This window comes from Oryzias latipes, chromosome 3, assembly GCF_002234675.1.
Source record: "Oryzias latipes chromosome 3, ASM223467v1".
In the NCBI taxonomy this organism is placed as follows: domain Eukaryota; kingdom Metazoa; phylum Chordata; class Actinopteri; order Beloniformes; family Adrianichthyidae; genus Oryzias; species Oryzias latipes.
The window spans coordinates 33,235,925-33,252,218 of NC_019861.2; the positions used below are offsets into that span (position 1 = coordinate 33,235,925).

Sequence of the window (16,294 nt, forward strand, 5' to 3'; positions counted from 1 at the left end):
TTGTTTTTTTTGTTTTTTTCCTTTCCAACTTTCTCCCATAGAAGCATCTTCTGGTGATGCTTTGAGCTCACATGGAGCTTCCCACCACCATTACCTCCCTTCATCCTCCGTTTTATTGACGTCAAGTGAAACCGTTTAAGAATCTTTACAATAATCCATAGTTCCAAACAGGAAGAGATATTTTGATTTACAGCTATGAAGACATCTGTAATGACAAGAAGAATCTTGCAGGATTAGAAGTGGGACAACAATCATCTCTATGTGAAGGTTATCCCCATCGTTTGAGCTTGAAAGCTTCCACCGTTGAGAAGATGATGGTGTGCCGAAGTTCAAAGGCGCCTATCAAACATCTTAGCGCACACGCAACACCACACACACAAAAGCCCGCTCGATCTCTAACTCTGCAATCAGCACACAAAGACAAGCGAAGCCCTGACCCTTCAGACATCTTATCTTCATCTCTGAGGACAAATCATCCTCGCGGGTCCTTTAGCAAGCACAAACAGCCTAGCACTCGTGTCCCAGCACACACTGCAAGGCCTTTTTAAAGGACACTCTTATCGCCTGCATCATCCCAGTCAACGATTCCTCATCTTCATTACTCTGCAGGGTCATTAATTCACACTGTTCACTGTGAATAATTGGACAAGTCTTTTTTTCCCCTAAAAAATAAAAAAAAAGGATATCATGACCATCAAGATGGCTGAAACCAGTTTAATTTATAGCTAATCTTTGTATCAGCTAATAAAAATTTGATTTATTAACGAGCAGATTTAATTAAGTATGACAATAGTCTGAATATATTGGAAGGGTGAGGTATTATGGGGATGTCAACGTTGTAAAAATAGTTGGTCAAATATTCATCCTGCTTCAGAACTGACTGTGCGGTTCAGGCTCACAGTGGGGTTGGAGTTTGTCACATGAGTCGTGGGGGGTACAGCCGGGATGGGTCCGAACCACACAGGTACAAACCAGCATGAGTGCTTTTAATCACAGAACTCACCACTAAAGAGAAGATCCCGGTTTGTTCTCACTTTCTATATAGATTTTGTGGTGCTGAGAGCAAACCCAAGCAGACACACACACACACACAAAGGCACCGGGTGGGATTCGAACAGCACACCTTCTCGCTGCGAGGTGATGGAGCTCGCCAGCAGACAATTATGCAGCTGAATGTTAAAAACGTCCAGCCAAAAACAAGACCCTGCAAACAAGGTTCAATATCCTCACCCTGACGCGTCACCTCACATTCAGATATTGATACAGTGAATGCTTCAGTATGACAAACAGGAGCTGAAATTCTTCATTTAAGTCATTTCCAACAGATTTAATTAATGAATTCAACCTACTTTGAGAGTTTTCCAAAAATGGAAGAAAAAAAACTTTCTAATTTTGAAAGCTAAAAAATGTGCCAAAGCTGTCTAAGCCTGCTCCTGCTGTTATTAGACTTGAGTTTGTCCCGTTTCCTTTCAGTTAAAATGGTACAGATAATCTCATCGAATTATAGATTGTTATACATTAGTTAAGTAGGAATTCAGAGGAGCTCTACTTATTTGCATTCGTAAATAAGTAATTAATTAAACAATGTAAATAATTCCTGCTGCATACATTCTCTGTCACTGTAAAAATGTCATACAATGCAGCTGGTTGCCGCAGGGAGCTGCTCTAATCGGGTCTACTATAAAAAAGATCTGAACAAACATGCTTTTACTGAACTTAATCCTAAGAAGCAATTCTAACGCAGCATCGAAGGTCTGATTGGTTTTCAGATCAAAAGAAATTGGAGGAAAAAATTAAGCGCTTTACAGTCACAGACCCAGTCACCCATGCACACACGCATTCACACACTGGTGGCGGCTCCGCTGCCGAACACTGGCGCCAACCTCCCACCAGAGGCAAGGTGGGGTTCAGTGTCTTGCCCAAGGATACTTCGACACATGGGCGTGCAACCTGCAACCTTACAAACGCCCTACCCGCTGCACCACGGCCGTGGTTTAGATATAAAGGTAGTTCATATCTAAAACCTACACACATTCTAAAAAACGTATACCCTGGTCTGGGTGAATACTTTTGGTCAAAAAAGCTAAATTTGTTCTATTTTACTTGGGAGTCTTAAACACCAGATGGTAACTGGAACAACAAAAACGTTAAACATAGGTTTATTCAACATTTACATATTAGTTAATGAAAGAAATTGTTTTGTTTGTTGATACACATTTAATAATCTGAGTTAGTGGTGAGGTGTCTATTTAATTCCGAAGTCTGGGGTTTGGTGTCTGACAGTTCACACCTTTGCAACGTCCAATAATTTCTGATAATGTACACCTTTTCGGGCATCATACTTTATCCGTCCAGCTAATTTTTCTCTTGTCCTACCTGCCACTTATGTTCCGAAGGATTGCAAGAGCGTCAGGGAAGCCGTCCAGGTTATAGTCCCCGATGTGGAGGACCAGGGGTTGACTCGGTTTTCCTGGCACAAAGCCCCACAGGGTGTCCTTTTGCTTGAAGTCTGATAGGACTGGTAGCCACTGTAAAAACAAAAGAGAACTTAAGTGTCTGAAACGGCCTACGTGGTCATTACCAGTCTCCAGACACAAGTGTAGCTTAAAACCAACTAAACCGCAGCAATTGGTAATGAGATGCTTGTTAGTGATTGTGTTGCTAATTAGGATGATTAATGAAACCCCTTAAACCCCAGTTTTCCAGCTTTTACTCACCAATGATGCCTTAACTTTAGTTCTGATATTAAATATCAAATTCTTAACAATTTAAAAATGTGTCTTGAGCATTTTAATGCTATTGCCAAATTGAAGTATTGTTCAAAGGATCAACTCACACACAACAATCAATGATTTCTAATCTTTTAATGCACATTCAGAAAACGAGGAGAGTATAGCATCTGCAGGCCATGTGTGGAAGGCCAGCTCATTTGCTTCCACATGCAGCTGCACTGTAGTGTAACTTTAAAGAGCTCTTGTCGGGTTGCTCTGACTACTGATCACCTCGATCAGGTGTGTTCTGTCAATAGGAATCTGCAAGCGCAGTGACGGTTGGAAAACGAGCAGGACTTGGCTGAAGATTTATGCAAGGGATAATGGCTAATGAAGCGTGCATTATCAGAAATTAACTGGACTGTCCGATGAAAAGCGAAGGACGGTTGCTTTTCGCAAAGTGCGTTAAATCTGATAATGCACACTTCAAAGCCCATTAACCAGATTATTCCATGATCACTTACAAAAGAAATAAATATTCAGTCAGTTTTTAGTACTTTATTCTCATTAATTGTTTAGTTTAGATTCCTTTTTTTTTTACAAATTTGTTAGGTGGTGCGGCGCAATGTAATGTTACAATGACAAAGCACTGCTTTGGCACCAACCTCGACTGCAGCGGCAAAGGAAAACGATATATATGCTAGTCATCGCGATGTGTTAAATAAAGCATCAGTTCAGAGAGAAAGTTCACCTCAGATGATGAAGCTAAAGTTTTGTTTAAAGAAGCTATCGAAGTGATATAGAACATTGAAGCTATGTGACCGGAACTTCTTTTTTAGGTGTGCACAATCACTGTGCACTATCACTCTGCATTATCACTTTTTAATCCACACCTAGCAGCCAATCAGAATCGAGTATTCAGCCAGACCATGGTATTAGCAAAAAGAACCAACAACAACCAATGAACAAACTTCAAGGATTTCTCTGTGCAGTCGCCTCACCTAATCAAAAAAAAGAAATGAGGTAATTTGTTTCTATAAAACGAGACCCAAATCTTCTACTTCTGATAAATTGAAAAAAAGTGTACCAGTAAAAAACATGATTTAACTTCAAGGTAAAATTACACAGCAAACAATAATTTATTCTTTTCAAATTCATTTCAACCACCCCGGCTTAAATCTCACACCAAGAGCAGCTCACCCAGAGATGCTTTTTAAAATTTATTTTCAAAGACTAATTTGCAAAAAATTATTGTGCAAGGTCCAATATTTTTGTCCCAGCAAGCAAGAGACAGAAATTTGATGGTCTGATCAGAACACACTTTTGTAGCAAATGATGTTACAGCCACAAAACTGAGCTGGTTGATGAAAACAACTGATGGTTAAAAGTTTAGCTTCTTCTCTTTCATCCACAAGAACTATGGTGAGGGTTTATTAGGTATTTTTACACTAATCCATCATGACTGCTATGAGACCTAATGATTATGAATAAATTTGACACTGTCCTTTTGCGAAAAAATAGGTTTTTTTTTTTACCAACTTAATTTATGAAAGGAGTAAACCAACAATGGTGCATCCTTCAATGACTAAATTGTTAGAATATGAAGGGAAACAGGTTTTCATAATTGCACTAAAGTGGTGGTTAAAAACATTAGTGTGTGTATTTGTTGCTCCTAAAGAGGCATAGAGCCAGATGCTGCAGGTTTTAATGATTCATGAATGTTAAACAGCGAGAGCAGGTGCAGGAGAGTCACCAGAGACAGACTCACCAAACAGCCGCTAACAGCTCTTAATACAACCTGCACGTCTGATAAAAACAGACCGCTGCCAGGACACAAGTCCTGATGTCAACTCTGCCCGTTTTCCCAAATGCATGTGTGTGAGCTGCAGTGACAGGACCCTCGTTCCAGCGGTTGCACACTCCAGTGCCTGGAGGAATGGCAGGTGGACCAATGCATCTGGTCATCAATGGTCATCATGCAAAGATTTTGTGTCTATGCCAATGATTTCAAATAGGATTAGATTCAACAAAGATTTTAACCAAGAGCTTTGAAATGTTATTGCATAATAATAATAATAATAATAATAATAATAATAATAATAATAATAATAATAATGGATTGGATTTATCTGCGCTTTTCCAGATGCTCAAAGCTGGCACATATGTTTGCTTGGAAACATAAGTGAAAGGAAAGAAATAAAGTTAGGAAGGCGTTAGGCTAGGCTCTAAACATATAAAGAAACACTTTCTCCTTTTAAAAATGTATATACATTTCTTTGAAATCAATCTTTATTTTTTCCCCCAACATTTTTATTTATTTAATTGTTAACACAGCACAGTTTCTCTTCTGAGTAAGGCTCGGTATTTGTCAAAACACTTAACTTTTCTCATTTAGTTTGGCAAGTTTACAATTGGATTTCATTTACAATTCAATACAATTTGATGGAACATTGATTTATTTTTCAAACTTCCATTCCAAAACAATTTTTTTTTTTAATTTTTAAAAACAGAATTTACCAAAGTAGGGATTAAATATTAGATAGATATTAGATAGATAGTACTGCAATTCGTCATTGTCATTAGTACAACAAAGATTAAACGGTGGGGGATGAGGGTTTTCACTAGGGGTATAGCGATTCATTTTAACCACGATACGATTCCATTCAATATTTGTGGTTGCCGATTGGATTCACTTTCTATTTGGTTCATTTAGAACGATCTAATTTTATCCGAGTCACTGACCTAAAATGGACCCAGGACATTTTTAGCCAAAACCTAAACCAGAGTGACTCAGATATAAATACCTGGATACCGAACAGTGCAGGAAAGGTTTTTCAGATTCTTTGTATTTCTTGCAAGATAATCAAGTGCAAATTAAATATGTTTACAAACAAACAATAAACAAGAATTCATGTCAAATCCATTCCCATTTTAGTTTCACAAAGTTCAACCCGCTGTTGTTTTTTTTGTACTGGCACTTGGTCATTTTTAAGCTATAGTATAATAGACCTACCGTGTCTCAATCCAAATGGCATCTTCCAATATCAATTTATCTCATTTTGAAACCTTTTTTTATGGGTTTAGGTCAATTCATTTCTTCGATTCTGCCTCAGACAGATCAATCTGGTTGGATCGTAAAGACAGTAATCGACTAAGTTTGAGCTGATCAGACTGGACAAATACATTTTCAAAACCCAGCCCCGCCTTTTAAGGTATATTTAAATCCTATAATTGCAGTTATCTGTTTAGTTTTTACTTGAAGGTGCTCAGTGGCTTCGTCCTAGACAGACAGTGACTGAAGAATCCAGACGCGGGCCAAACATTTTTTTTCCGCCTGGTTCTGAGTAATATTGAACTTGGAGCTTTAAAGCAGCCAGACTCTCATTAAGCAACCGTTGAGTGATGTTGAGATGCCTTTTAAGAAGCTGAGTGCATGCCAGATGGGCATAAAGCCTGGCAATGATTACTGCCATTCAGAGGAGATGGAAGCATTGGAGATGAGCACATTGCAGCCGTGCAGAGAGAGAGAGAGAGAGAGAGAGAGAGACTTAGGAGGGAGCTGCCAGTTCATTTGCAGGCAGTGGACAAGACGGCCACAGATACACGCACCTACATGCTGTTGAGGCTATTAAAGATTAAAATTTAAAAGAAAATAGAGTTGGAAATGGTTTTTCTTATGTCAACTCAAGCAACAAGATTGCAAAACATGGAGGGAGACAGAAAAGAGAGAAAAATGATGAATGGCGATGAAATCGTGACACTGCTGCGGGTCCTGATCTAAACTGACATCTCATTATAGGGCCACTTCCTCTCAATAACAGACATGTTTTAATGATCCACACTTCATCTAGTTTCAATTTCAAAGCCACGAGCTGCAAAAGCTTTACACAAAAATAATTGGTTCAGTTAAGAAAACGCTGGTTTGAATTTGGTCAATTTGATCAAAACTTTCGTTGACACTCCAAATATTGGTTCTTGTAGGAGCCGTCACTGGGATGGAGCGTTTTCCTTATGCCTGAAGTCCACGATGCAAATGAATTCACAGGTGAACTCTTCACTGTGAAGTCTTCTGGTCTCCACGTGGCTCTGATATGACATCCTCCCTCAGGGTAAAGTGAGGCCTCTGCTGGCCCCCAGCCTTATCAGCAGAGCACTGTGCTGGTGTCGGCCCCGAGGCAATCAGTGCACTGTCTGCAGCTTCTTTTCTAACACTGATTAGAGGAGGGAGAGCACACCAGAGAATACCAACTGCCTCCAGTCAATGCTGAAGGAGTGGGAGCTGAGCATCCATCAAGCATCGAGGTGAAGAGATTCACTGAACGTGCAACACCTGTTGACTGACTGAGGAGATTGCTTTTTTACTCAGCTAATAACCGTGTCTGTTATTTCATAACAATGAATCTAAATGGCTTCATATATATTTATGTTTCTTAATGAAACCGCAATCCGGCTTTTGACCTTTTGAATCTGCAGTAATAAGCAAAAGTTTCACACAGTAACAGGTGCTAAAATGTTTTCAAACGTTTCCTGAGCTTCCTAATGCCCACACTAGTGCAGCAGATAACTGCAGATTTCATAAGAATCCTTCACTTAGGTATGCAAGCATGAAATTTTCCAAATATATGCTAAAAAGTCCACTCTTTTCAAAAATACCGCTGGCCACGCAAAAATCCAAGATGGCGACCATGAAATTCAAGATGGCGTTCCGATGTTTTTGTTTTTTTGGAATATCATTAAAACTATTTGTTTTAGACCCTATAAATGAGTGAAACCTGAATATAAAGTTGGGTATTGCGGACATTTTGATGCATAAATCGGGTCTATAGCTCTATTGGTTCTCGAGATACTGTCTATTGATATTCTTTAAAATTGACGTGTGTGACAAACGACGTGCGTTACATCTCCAGAAGTAGTAATTTTCTGATATAAAAATAAACGATATTGATAGTAAGCCTAAACAAGAATGATTTGATCAATTGTCATACCAACAGCATGTTATTTTGCTAGTAAATTGCCCTGAAATCAATTGTGAATTTGTGTTTATGCAGAGGTTATGCTAGCTGTTGACTATCCTTCGAAAACAATAGCGAATCACATCTACAGATGTTTTATATGCTCAACGATTGTAGAATCACAATTCACATTTACATGTGCACAGTGCTGTGCATGGGAGGCAAGCATTGTAGCACTTGCATCGACCAGTACAACCAGCCTTCCCAGTGCAGCCACATTTCATGAGTTGTTAGCAGCTCTTGAAGATCGGGTCCTTGGTTGTCCAGAAGATCTGCCATTCTGAACCAACCTTCTTCCATCCCCACTCTGAGGGGTCCTCTGTCACTAGCTGGCACTGGGTTGCCTGGCCCCACACACAACCAGCTTGGTATGCAGCACGCCTTGTGTGTTGGAGCAAAGCTGCACTGGTGGGAGGGATGGCTTCATACGACCTTTGTTTTCGGGCAAACAATTCAAGCCTGGCATCATCTACAGATTCAGCAGAGCTAGACCTGTCATACATCATGACAAACTTCTCCAAGATTTGCAGGTCACCATCATTCACACAAACAGGGTATTGACTGAGCTTTGAGAATACAGGTGATACTTCTGGGTAGATGTTCCATGTCTGCCAAGCAGTTACTTTGCCCTTGCCACGGAACGCAGACACAGTATCACAACCTGTGAAAGCATGAAAGAATGACATGCCTGTGGACTTCTCTTGACCCAAAAATTGGCAGAGGTCATGGACACTGATCCATCTCAGGTTCTGACCTTGTCCAAATGCCACCCACAGCTCTACCAAACCCAAGCTTCGGAGAATGGGGAAGGTGCTGATTGCAATGACTACGATGTCTGTGTCATTTGCTTTAACCATAACAGTCTTGCTACCTTGTAAGACTGCATATTTGGCATGCACAAATATGCGGCTATCAGCTTCCTCGTGAGAGCACTTGTCAAGTCCTTCAAGGGGAATTTCATTTGTGCTCAAAACAGAAGGTCCAGTTGTGACAATCACCGGATTGTCTGCCGACAATTGTGCCACCCTGCTTGCAAGGAACTCAAACAACTCGGTTTTGTTCTGGTTATGATTTAGGAAATTGCTCCAACAAGATGGAAGACTTTTGTTGCCTGTGACCTTTTCTCCCATGACCACGTTTGGGCCGAGTCTCAGCTTTCAGACTGGATTGTTTGTACACGTCAAAGACAAGATGAACTGTCTTGTACTTTGATGCATACCTGGAAATGGCTGGCACGAAGTCCAGGGTTGCATAAGCCTTTATTTTACTTATTCTTACCGTCATAATTCAATGATAAATGTGAAAACAGAAGGACCTGGTAAGTTTTTCAACAACAAAATTAATTTAATGTTATATATGATCTTTCACACCTTTGTAAAAGACGTTTTATTACTACGATTTGTAGTCAAGCGTGCTCTGTCGCGATTTTGTGAAAATGCTGACATATCATATCTTGAGAACCATAATAGCTACAGCCATAAAAATGGTACCAAAATGTCCGCAATGCCCACATTTATAGTCATGTTTCACTTATATATAGGGTCTAAAGTCAATAGTTTTGATGGTATTTCAGAAAAAACAAAAATTCTGGACGCAATCTTGAATTTTTTGGCCGCCATCTTGGAAATCTGTGAGGCCAGCGGTATTTTTGAAAAGACTGGATATTTTAGCACATATATGGAAAATTTCATGCTTGCATACCTAAGTGAAGTATTTTTTCACTTGTCTGCTGCACTACACTGCAAACTCAGATTTCAAATCTTGTGTTTAGACATTTAAGATATCCTACCAGGTTTTCATTTGAACTTTACTTTGCTCTACACCTTTCCAAGCTTTTCAAAAAATCCTCGCAGTCGAGATTTTTTAATCTCATTAAGAGCTATGTTCTAGAAATAAAGAAATTTTCATTAAAATTTGTCAAAATCCCCCTTGACGATAAAAAACACTTGATTTAAGACTAAAAAAAAACTAATTACGCTGTAATCTTTGGTTCAATTTTTAAGAACGTAATTTTTGACAAGTTAGACTGACATGTCTTGCCATTGTTATGGAAACAAACACTTTGATTTATGTTCTAAGACAAAGTGCTAGTTTTAGATTTTATGAGGATTTCTTAAAATGGGCCAACTTGTACTCAGATCACATTCTCATTTTGTTCACATTGTGTTCTAAAATAAATCATTTTCACTTATTACATTCGTTTTTTAGCCAATTAATTTGCTAAAAATCAGCAAACAAAATACTTATTGGGCTGTATAACATTCATTTTGAAGTATTTTTCCCTCATTGAATGCTTGTGTGAAACCTCCATGCCTCTAAATTTTTAAAACCTCTTATAATATTTCTTGTTAAGGAAAAATGACTTGATGCATAGACAGATCATTTTATTACTGATTTTCTTTCTGATTAGTGTGGTTTTCGTACTTTTATTTTAGGGTTTTTTAACTCATGAAAAATAATTCCTGAATGAATTCTTCTATTCCAAATTTTAGCCAAAATGAATAAAAAAAACAAAACAAGTGAGGAAACCTTTTAAAAGTCTCCAGTGTGATCAATCTTTTTTAAGCTGCAACCAATCCTAAATGCCTTCCACAGCCTTTAGCCCCTTTCGATGGCTGTAGATACCTTGGCGTTTCGTTTAGAAAAGACAACGTCAAACAATTGTTCTTAAATATGAATAATCAGTTTTCTTCATGTCATCCCACCCCAACAGAGAGCTCCAAATTACTCATTACTGACTTTCCCTGGGTCAAAGGTCAACATATTAACCTGAAATTGAGTGTTGCCGTGTGCAGGAGAGTGTGTCTTTAAGCATGTTTGGCAGAATGTGTAAATGTGATAATGGCGAGATCCCAACGACCCGGGTAATGAAGATGAAGACGGTGATGGGATTTGTACTTGTGGGGTGAGGTGATACCTTTAATGGCAGTGACAGAGAATCCTGCATACAAATGGCTTTTTATCTCCCTGCATGGAAACACAGACAACAGACTGCTTATAACACGGGGCTCTACGAGCAAACACGTGTGCATTTGCATGAGCATTACCTAACCAAATGTGATGAAAATCAAAAGGGGGCAAAAAACAGACCCAAAAAAAGGACAGCTACTAAAGAGAGAGAGAAAAAAAGGGTACAGCATGTTCGCAGACACCCGTAGATTCAACGTGGCGGAAGGGGCTCCCGCTTCATTAGGCCAAGAAATTAAAATGTGGGGAGCCTGCAGTGGGAGTGGGTGGTGGAGATGTGAGGCAGTTCTGTAACATCAATATTAAAACATGGCTGTCCTAATCTAAAAGAGTAACACAAATAAAACAGAATTTATAAAGATAATGGGTTTAAACCCGCAGCAATAAAAACATTGCAAAGTTATCACAATAAATCAGGCAATTAAGCATAAAGCTGGTAATGAGAAACACACTGCAGAAGTACAAACAGAAACAACAAAACGACATATTAATATTTTAGGACAAATGCTAAACTAAGTATAGATGCAATTTATTGAAAGAAAAACCTACAGCCTGTAACTCAAGAATCTGTAGAACCACTTTTCAACTACAACCATTGACTGTATATGAGAACCGGACTGAGAGACCCTTTATGGTCCAAACAGGAAGTACCTGCTGGATCCAAAAAGGCAAAATCCCATTGACTTCTACTCAGAATTGCCATTCTTGGTCTGGTACGTTTTTTAACATGTTCTTGATAATCCTAATTTTTTTCACGATATATTGTTCTACAGTTAATCAAGTTCTATACTGGCCAATCAGATGCCTCAATAAAAGTAGGTGGTCTCACATCTCACGTTTGAAGAAATTGACAGATTCTCCCAACCCCAATTTCAAGTTGTAGGGGAGTGGATTTGCAACAAGCTCACTCCTGATTGGTGAGAATGCTTGCCAAAGACATGATGACTCAAACTAACTCGGACCAATCAACTGTAGGTTCCAACATGGTAAAAAAAAATGGCAACTGAATTGACTTCGTTTCGTCGCCGGCGGACATAAGCCATTTTCTATGAGTGATGTCACACTCACTCAGTCTAGTTCTCATATACAGTGAATGGGAACTACACCTTTTAATTTCAGTTGTTTTTAATGAACTGAATGCTCATTGTTCCTAAAGCCCAGTGTGGGCTTCAGGCTGATCATTTTGTTCCTGAGTTTGGGATCATCTCCTATGTGACCCAGTTTAGCTGAGCTTCATCTGCAAGACAGATGATCTCAAATATGACTCTAGAATAATGCAGAGGAGTTCTGCTGGGTAACTACAGGAGGCTCAGGTCCTGCGGCTGCAAATCATCTGTAAATATTAACCTAACACTCCCACAAAACATAGGAAGCATTTACTGATGTTTGCCTTTTAACAAAGAAATGTGTGAATAAATTCTACTTACACTCTTCAAGGCTTTTTTTTTAATTGTAACTTTAAATTTATAACTTCATTTTATAATAATAAACTTAACTTAATCTTATATAGAGAAAATAAAGTCCTAATATTGATGTAGCAAAAAGATGTTTGGATTAATGCAAAGGTTGCAAAATCAACTGCACAGAATCTAGCCTTGAAAATAATTAGTTTGCTTTAATAAATCCCAGATAAATAAGTGTAATTTGCATTGTTGGGTTTTTATGTGGACATTTTGTTTCACTGAAATCCTTATTTAACCAGTTTGAACCTTCCAGTTAACATGGATGATGCGTCTTTGTTCACATTGTGTCTACTTTTCTTAAATGAATTTTAGTTATAAGGAAACACAAGTATGCAGTGATCTTACACTGGATCGTATTTCATCTCTAGAAAAAAAGCAGTGGGAATCAGAGCCAGAGATGGAGTGTGACCATATGTCTTTCTATCAGGTGGGCAGGGTGAGGATTCTGCTTCCTGCTGTTAGTGTGACCTTTTTGACCTCTGACACAGCGGACGACTGCGAGGATGAGGAGGAGGCTGTCTGGCTCACACTGGCTGTCCTTGCAACGTCTGGGTGGCAGATTTTCTCTTTAAGGGGGTAATTTATGAATTTTGAACATATTTTAATATTTTAATGAAATTTGTTTTCTTTTGCCTACTAAATATGAATTGTTTAAAAGAGTCAGTCAACTGTAAAATGGCAGTGGAAGTCTTTTTTTTTAATAGTGCTATTTGTGTTTAAATTATTTGTGCCTATGGTATTTTCCTTTCATCATCTTTGGAAAAACTACAGCATTACTTTACTATAAATGAAAATATAATGACTCGATCGCTTGACTTGATTTGAAGAGCTCATTGTGTTTGTGGAACAAATCAAAATAACATGTTCTTGTGGCATTTTTCTGATAATGGAGTACATATGTAAAGAATATTAAGCTTAAAATTGCATTTCTGAGTATTTCTTTATTCAGAATGTTGTGAATCAGGAGCTGATGAAAAAAAATGCAGTTTGAAACAAAGCATGTTCATGGTGTAAAAACATACCGGGCCGACTACCAGCACCATTCTGCTGCATTCACTTGTAGACAACAAGATCCACGTACATCTTTATTTTTTCTTCAACCTAGTCTGAGCAGCATCTTGCTCAAAACTGTGTGGCTGGATATTTCTAATATTGCCATTTTTGTTGCACGGATAATCTTAGGTTTGGGGTAGGCGGGTCTGTAAGATAGTGGGAGAGCACATAAACAGAAAAGTCAAGGGGAGGTGAAGGGGAGGTGAAGGGGCCCGGGGCGCTCAGCGCCAAAAGTCCCACCTACAACTCAGAGACTAATTTCTGATGTACAACTGCCCCTGACACAAGTTTTTTTTTATTTTGTCTAAAAGCGGCATGATCATAATAAAAAGACCACTGGAAACGCTTATAAAAGAGCTCAAAAGATTATCGGAGAGGGACTTTAACATATTTAGCTTATTTACAATTTGTTTGCATGTAAGCTAAAGTTTATTCCAGTGGATTGTTCCAAGTAAACATTCAAAGGAAGTGATGTGATTACAGTTTTATTCGCCAGCTGCTTTGTATTTTTAAAAGTTTATCGTACTGTCTAGCAAACTTCACTTAAAAGGTTAATTCCTGAGTTGAGCTAAAAAACATAGAGGTCTGAACTGTAGTTTGAAATGGTCCTGGTATGCATTAGGAGTTACAGCAAGAGTGTTTGAGACCCAAAGAACAAAACAAATCCAATGAAGGATGCGTGTAGCATATGTGGTCAGTTTGTGCCAACATGGATGAGGAAGCAGACGCCAGAAAAGCTTCTGCAGACATCTCAGAACTGTCAGCTGAATACCTGACGTTGCTGCAGAGCAGCAAATGAATGAAGAGCTTTTTTGGAAGAAAAACAATGTTCACACACACACACCAGCTTTTTCTCAGCAGGATTTCCATGCACACCCACAAGCAGCTCATCATGCCTCAGCCTGTACATGTAAAACTCAATTTTCTCAGGCTATTCCACCTTTCTCCATGCTGCTCTCCCCTGATTGGATGGTTGAGTCAAAGTGATAATATAGAGACAAAGGCTATGTTCGCTCCCTTCTCTCTTCAGCTACTTTTCTTTATTTTATCTCTATAAATTCTACATCCTGTTTCATTCTGACTTCTGATTTATTTTTCTTATTATCCCAACACTCTCACAAAACACACGAGGCGTTTCCTGATGTTTTAGGATCCATTCATAGTCCATTCACATTTTTTTTATCAATCTAGGCAGCAGAAGGTGCATGAATCCCAAAAACGATGGTGGGCAAGTTTCACAAACACATTTGTGTTGTCATGATAACCCTGTCCTGACAATAGTTCAGATGCACTTGGGTTTTAGATCTAAATTGGTGACAAGTTTAAATTGTAAATGGAGTAGCTAAAAAAAACAAACGTTTACAATGATTGACAGGTGCAGCTGTGGTGCAGTGGTCAACCTCAGTTCAGAAGATCGCCATGCTCGCCCATGTGTCCAAGTGTCCTTTGACAGACACAGAATGTGTGTGTTTATGAGAATGGTACAGTGACTCCTAAACGCTTTGGGACTTCAAGTAAGGTAGACCGTATCCGCCATTTATCTTTACAACCATCCTTACGGCTAGATAGGGGTCATCTGCGGGTGAAAAATGGGCAAACCTGTCAAGGGCTCGCAGGTGGCCCACAGGACACATGAAGGTCGTATACCGTTTGATTCGCCTACAGAGCCAAAATGTTCAAGCACATTTTTTCTAAGGGCGTACTGAGGGCCCTGCAGTTAAGAGCTGGTAAAAGATCTGAAGTGTCGATACATTTATGAACAGAGCTCTTGACCTGCAGTTTAAGTTGTCAGGTACAAATTAGTGTTTTTAAGGAGCTAAACGACTGGAAGCAATGAAAGAGCACCAAAAACAAATGCAACAAGTATTGTTTTAAACAGCTAAAACTCTCAAAAACACCAAGTATACAAAGAGGGCATATTTTATAACAAGTCTTTTTGCTGCGGAATTTGCAAGTGATCCTTTCAACTTAGAATAGAGAAAAATAGTTGAAATCCCTCTGGGTGCTAAAACGTTTGCACACAAACGTGGCAGCATAAAGAAGAAAACGTCTCCCCCTTGTTCCACCCACACTTCCTTATTTGCCTGTCTTCCTTAGACGGTAATGACTATCTGTCAGACACACAACAACAAAGAACACAAGATGTGTTTACTGCATCCATCAGTGCTGATAAGTCTGCCTCCCATCCTTTTTCTTCAGCCATCCTTTCACTTCTTCTTTCATTCATTTGTTTATGTTGTTGACAGGAAAACAACAGAAGGCATGTCCACGGAGAGAGCACATCTCTGCATGTGTGTTTTCTGTGTGCACGTGTGGGGAGGTGGGGAGCTCGACATGCAGATAAGCCAGGAAAAATTTGTATTTTGGGCTAGAAAAAAAAAATGGCAGCCATTTTTTTGGCAGGAATAAATGAGTCTCCCTGCCAACTGTCAGATGTAAGGAAAAGAAAGATCGCACATGATGTAATGTAGGACACAGTTTTGATGGTTTCATGATTATGAAAGGCAGAGCAACAGTGTGCGAGCGTGCACACGCATTGTGTGTGAGTATCTGTCTGTGCACGTCTGTCACATCTTGCAGGACTCTGAGAATTAGCTGACACGTGCTGGATCTGCACCAATGCATTTGGAAGCAGGCAGCTCCCGTTAGGAGCCACAGGGCCTTCGTCCTCCGTCTGGACTAATTGTTGTGTTTTCCATAACAATACCAGGAGAGATGGGTTTTTACTGTAATATATACTGAATTCAACAAACATCTCTTCAAAGCTTCTTGCCTTCATGTCCAGCAAAGACAAAAGAATTTTATAGAGTCAAAGGTCAAAATCAGAGAGCAGAAAGAAAGCAGAGAAATCATGTCTCTGTTATTTATCAAAAGAGAATTTGTATTTAAAGCTGTGAGCGGCGCCCCCCTTATCTTTACAACCTACACGCCCCATACTCTCCCCCTTTTGCCCCTGTCACCCCAATCAGAGAGGCATGTGACAAATTCATTTAAAAAACACTAAATGGCAGATTTTCATTAGCTTTTATCTCCACAGTAACCATTTCATATCTTGGCCGCCTGTGGGTGACAAACAGGTCTATGTAAT

General features: G+C 39.2%; 1 protein-coding gene across 1 annotated transcript in view; it reads right to left on the minus strand.

Annotated features, from left to right (window-relative positions):
* The window catches only part of itfg1 (integrin alpha FG-GAP repeat containing 1), a 159,016-nt gene that overhangs the window by 102,402 nt on the left and 40,320 nt on the right, over positions 1-16,294 (minus strand). The window contains exon 10 of the mRNA XM_023953696.1: positions 2,377-2,528. Within this exon, the coding sequence (XP_023809464.1) occupies positions 2,377-2,528 (152 nt within the window). The remainder of the gene's footprint in view (positions 1-2,376; positions 2,529-16,294) is intronic.